This window comes from Sabethes cyaneus, chromosome 2 (genome assembly GCF_943734655.1).
Source record: "Sabethes cyaneus chromosome 2, idSabCyanKW18_F2, whole genome shotgun sequence".
In the NCBI taxonomy this organism is placed as follows: domain Eukaryota; kingdom Metazoa; phylum Arthropoda; class Insecta; order Diptera; family Culicidae; genus Sabethes; species Sabethes cyaneus.
In genome coordinates this window covers 208,180,656-208,185,523 of record NC_071354.1, presented here as the reverse complement: position 1 = coordinate 208,185,523, position 4,868 = coordinate 208,180,656, and the positions used below count along the sequence as shown (strand labels likewise).

The following is a 4,868-nucleotide window of genomic DNA, read 5'->3' as shown; positions in this document are numbered from 1 at the left end:
TATGATGCGGGCGGAGCGTTATTATATAGTCTACACATGATCGATTACAACGGAATCCAGCGAGAGAGTAGCGCCGATCTTCTCCTGGATGCGGTTGAGGATTACCTTACAGAGTACTTTGAGAGTAATACAGAGCAACGTGATGCCACGCCAGTTACCGCTTTCAGTTAGATCTCCTTTTTTTAGGGACTTTGACCAACATTCCTAGCATCTAGTCCACTGGACAAGTTGCGGTTTCCCAAATAATGCTGAAAAGCTGATGCATCACCTGGGCTGACAAAGATGGGTCAGCTTTGAGCATTTTGAAATACAGTCTATTCCTGACGCTCTTGAAGGCTGCTTCAATTTCATTAGTGATGACGCCCCTGAGTTGACGCGATTAATTCGACGAATTGTTGGCGTCATACGCTGCTCGTTTTGTTGGTCTCTGACATTTGAAACTCGGAAAAATGTTCAGTCCATCGCTTAAGCTGTTCTGTACTGTACGGCTAGTCAGTAGCTGACCAGCTCTGTCTTTTAGCGGCAGCTTTATATTCATCTTGGCACCAATAACGCGGCGTGAAATATCGTACAGCAAACGGATACCACCATTGGCGGCTGCGGTTTCCCTTTGTTCGGCTAGGGAGTTAGTCCCGCATACAAGTAAGTTTAACAGCCCTCTCCAGCTCGGCGTATCGTTGACGGGCAGCCAAATTAGTTCGCGCTCGCTCACTGCCGGATTTCGCCTATCTCCGCCCATCGATTTTCCTCCAAGTTTCAACAACGATCCTTTTCACCTCGAGATTCTCCAATTGACGATCGTCGTAACGACACCCAACACGTGGAGACGTGCGATGCGCAAGTGTTTTTCAGCGATAACAAGATGATGGTCGGATGCAATATCGGCACTGCGTTTTTTTCGTACGTCCAGAAGTATCCTCCATTTTCGGCTAATGCAAATGTGTTCGATTTAGTTTTCTGTTCGGCCGTCGCGGGAAACCCACGTGACTTTATGTACTGGTCTATGGGGAAAGAGTGATCCACCAATGACCATGTTGTTATTACAACAGAATTCTGTAAACAGCTCCCCGTTTTCGCTCATCTCTCCTAGGCCATGGCGTCCCATGACGCGTTCAAGGTCCGCATTGTTTGAGCCATTCTTCGCATTGAAGTCGCTCAAGTGGATTTGGATGTTCCCCTTAGGGATTTTCTCAACCACGCTGATCAGCTGGCTGTAGAAACTCTCTTTTCCCTGCAGGTCGGCAGCATCTGTTGGCGCATAGCACTGGATTATTCAAACAAAATTGGTCCCAAGTAACTACCTTGTGGGCCTTTGCCGCCAACACAGTCACGTCGCTTACTGGCCCATATTCTATTCCCACAGTCCCTCACCTTACAGTCCTCATATGATTTATAGTCACTCAGGTAACCGAAGTAACCCCAGGTCACTTTCAAAATTGCAAATTTAGATGTGACTGTGAGAATGAGGTTCCATTTGAATTCAGACTCGAAAACTATGCACAGTAGCCTTTTCCTTATGGTGAAAGTCACTACAGTCCTTGATGAGCGAAAATCAAACAGTGTCATGTACGTATATTGCAAATACTTCGTTCTTCGACATAATACCTATCTCTTTACCGAAAAATTTACCAGTTTACCAGAACAATTTAATTCTTAACAAACTAACGAAGCTACTTCAACGATGCAGTTAAACGGCTACCTATGTTATTTCTTCTATCCATAAGACCTTCTCTGGTTCTGTTGTTCCTCCTGTTGCTGTCGCTCCTGCTGCTTGACCAGTTCAAAGTAGTGCCCCTGCTTTCGGAGCAGTTCATCGTGAGCTCCCATTTCCACTATCCTGCCCTTGTGTAGTACGACAATTACATCGGCGTTCCGAATTGTGGACAACCGATGAGCGATCACTAGTGTAGTTCGATCGACGACGGCTGCATCTAGTGCTTTTTGAACGATTGCCTCACTGGAAGCATCTAGGGCACTGGTTGCTTCGTCCAAAATCAACACTGCCGGACGTTTGAGCAGAGCTCGTGCGATCGCTATCCGCTGACGCTGACCACCACTTAGCTGAATTCCGCGCTCTCCAACAGTGGTCCGGTAGCCGTCCGGTAATTGACTGACGAATTGGTGTGATTGAGACAGTTTAGCAACTTCGAGGATTTCGGCTTCAGTTGCATCCGGTCGACCGTAGCGAATATTCTCTAGGATAGTCGTTCCAAAAAGGATCGGTTGTTGTTCGATGAATCCTATTAGCTGACCGCGTAGCCAGTAGGGTGACAATTCCGATAGATTATGACCGTCAATCGTTATTCGGCCACCGGTTGGTTCATAAAATCTTTCTAATAGCGAGGCGATGGTAGATTTTCCTGAACCGCTAGCTCCCACCAGAGCTACCGTTTGACCTGGCTTTAACACAAGCGAAAACTCTCGCAAAACTTCTTGATTCGGTCGAGAAGGATAGGTAAAAGATACATTTTCAAAACGAATTTCGCCTCTTATTTGTGATTCGGGAATGATTTGTCCTAGTTTTAAATCTACCTTGGGTTGAACTGACAGGTATTCGAAAACACGAGCGCCGGCGGTCATTCCTCTAATGACGGAACCCAGGAGAACGGAGCCCTGAGCTAGCGATCGTTGGACGCCCTACGGATAAATGTCAATCAGGAATTTATTTTACTGCAATTTGATTTGTATCAAACCTGTGAAGCCACCAGAAATGCCATCAAATCTCCGGCGGTGATAGAGCTGTTAGACATAAAATGCCCACCGAGAACTAGCGTTGTCAGCACCATTCCGTTAAGAAACAGATTCGTCAGGGCTTGAAAAACCGCAATACCAACTCCCAACTGTTGAGAGAGCACCGCTGCTTTGTCCGTCTCTTGGCGGAACAATTCTACTTCGCTATATTCGCTAGCACTGGCTCGAACCGTTCTAATATTCGATAGAGCTTCCTCGCTGACCGAAGTTGCTCGTTCCGATTGCGCTTGACTCTTCTTGCTTAGTACTCTCAATGATCTCCCGAGAAAGGAAAACATAGCCACTGCCGCCGGGACCGAAACGAGCGCAATGCTGGCGAGCTGTGGTGAAATAAGAAACAGTGAAACACTACCTCCAATTAGCTGTGCAATTGATCGCAAACCCTGCGAAATGCACTGCTTAAAGCTTGATTTAAAGTCCTGCACGTCCGCTGTTAATCGATTCACCAATTCACCGGTACGATTTGCGTCGAAAAATTCCAAATCTTGAATTATAATTTGTTTGAACAAATCTTGTCGGATTTTGGCGGCCATCTGTTCACCTATTTGACTGAGCAGTAATATATACACGAAGGTAAAGCCGGCCTGTGCGATGTACATTCCAAACAACCGCAGGGAAGGTGCTTTCATTTCGTTGAAGAACGTCGAAGTATCAATGCTGAAAATACACAAAAAATTTATTACATTTTCTAAGCAAATCAATGAATCAAAACACTCACTTTTTCATACCGGTGCGAGCATACTTGGATAAAGTATTTACGACGACACCCAATAGATTCGGTATTTGAATATTGAAATAAGCTACAGCCAAAGCAGCCGCCACGGCTGCTAATAACTTGGCTAGATGAGGTTTCAAGTAGAACCAAAACTTTAACCAATCAAATCTAACGACATCGCCACCGCTACCAGCTTGCTGTACCAGTAGTCTTCCAGACGGTGCCTCACAATGCACAAAACAACGCCTGCACTGGAGTCCGACGGATACACCGATGCCTGTACCACCCAATAGTAACCTTAATGTATTGCTCGCTCGGCCAGATACTGTCCGGTTAAGCTGCTGGCCACCTCCAGTTGAAAGCAGCTTACGTCCTTGTTGTCGTGTTTCACTTGTGATTAATCGTTTACCCGCATTTAGCAGTTCGTTTCGTCTAAAAACATATGTTTGCAGAGACTTTCGCAGCAGCTGATTTGCATTTCGGTTCGCTGTACTCGGGCTGTAAACAAAAATGGCCTTGAACTAGTTTCATGATCAGATTTAGAATTGAGGTTATGCAATGAGGTCCTCTCAGCAGGGATTTCCGTTTCAGTTTGCGCACGTTGAAAACTAACGATTAATTTAGTGACTTACCTGACAATCAGTGGACAATTACGGTAACTTGATAAAAATAATTTCAACATTTTGGGGGACTATTTACACCAGAAAATAAATATTTCTTGCCTATTTATAACTAACTAGCTGCCATCTGAGCAGCAGAAAAAACGTTCCGTGGTGGATCTGAGAGATGAATGAAAACAGCTGATTGTCAATTTGTCATACCAACGTCAATGAAAGAAATACGCAGGTGCGAAGAAATAAAACGTGTGTTTTGGTTTGGTGCTCTATGCACTGTTAAAAATCTTCAATCTTTATTTCGTATATGCAATAAGCCAATCGAAATTTCATGTCGTCTTCTTTCGGGAATTGATCCGCCATCTTCTGATCCATAAGCACTCTCTGTATGATCCGCCCTATCTGCCTCTGCAGGACAAACAGTGAAAATATCTTTACACCAGTTAATATAATGTCGGTAACTGACATAATTTTTGGTGCCAACCACGGGGTAAATCACTTCCTGCATAAATCCGGAGTGATTCGCTATTAGGGCGCAACCTATAGGACAGGACGTGACATGCTGTATCGCAAAAGAGCCAATTTGCTGTCAAAAAAGAGCCAGCTTCCTGATTGGCTGATTTCATGCGTGCAACTGTAGAAACAAAAATTCACAAGGGAAGCGCAAAAGTGTTGCTGGAAACCACAGCAAACACTGAACCCATCAAATTTTTAACCTTACTAGGATTTTAACAGTTTGTTTATCGTGGCGTGTTAGCATTTTTTGGTCCCCCCTGACTTAGACTACT

The 4,868-nt window shown here is 44.8% G+C and overlaps 1 protein-coding gene across 1 annotated transcript; it reads right to left on the bottom strand.

Moving 5' to 3' along the window:
• Positions 1 to 1,572: 1,572 nt before the first annotated feature.
• Positions 1,573 to 4,227, bottom strand: LOC128734774 (mitochondrial potassium channel ATP-binding subunit-like). Its single transcript, XM_053829116.1, has 4 exons — positions 4,099 to 4,227; positions 3,470 to 3,964; positions 2,694 to 3,408; positions 1,573 to 2,637 (listed from the first exon to the last, which is right to left on the bottom strand). The coding sequence occupies exons 1-4, from the start codon at positions 4,146 to 4,148 to the stop codon at positions 1,714 to 1,716; spliced, it is 2,184 nt and encodes a 727-aa protein (XP_053685091.1). The 5' UTR covers positions 4,149 to 4,227; the 3' UTR covers positions 1,573 to 1,713.
• Between the last annotated feature and the right edge of the window lie 641 nt (positions 4,228 to 4,868).

What these genes read in the sequence shown, in the direction of transcription:
- LOC128734774 (XM_053829116.1), bottom strand. Translation starts at nt 4,148, where the DNA reads ATGTTGAAATTATTTTTATCAAGTTACCGTAATTGTCCACTGATTGTC. An exon ending in AATTGTCCACTGATTGTCAG is followed by an intron (nt 3,965 to 4,098) that starts GTAAGTCACTAA and finishes TTTTGTTTACAG; the next exon opens with CCCGAGTACAGCGAACCGAA. An exon ending in GCTCGCACCGGTATGAAAAA is followed by an intron (nt 3,409 to 3,469) that starts GTGAGTGTTTTG and finishes GTGTATTTTCAG; the next exon opens with CATTGATACTTCGACGTTCT.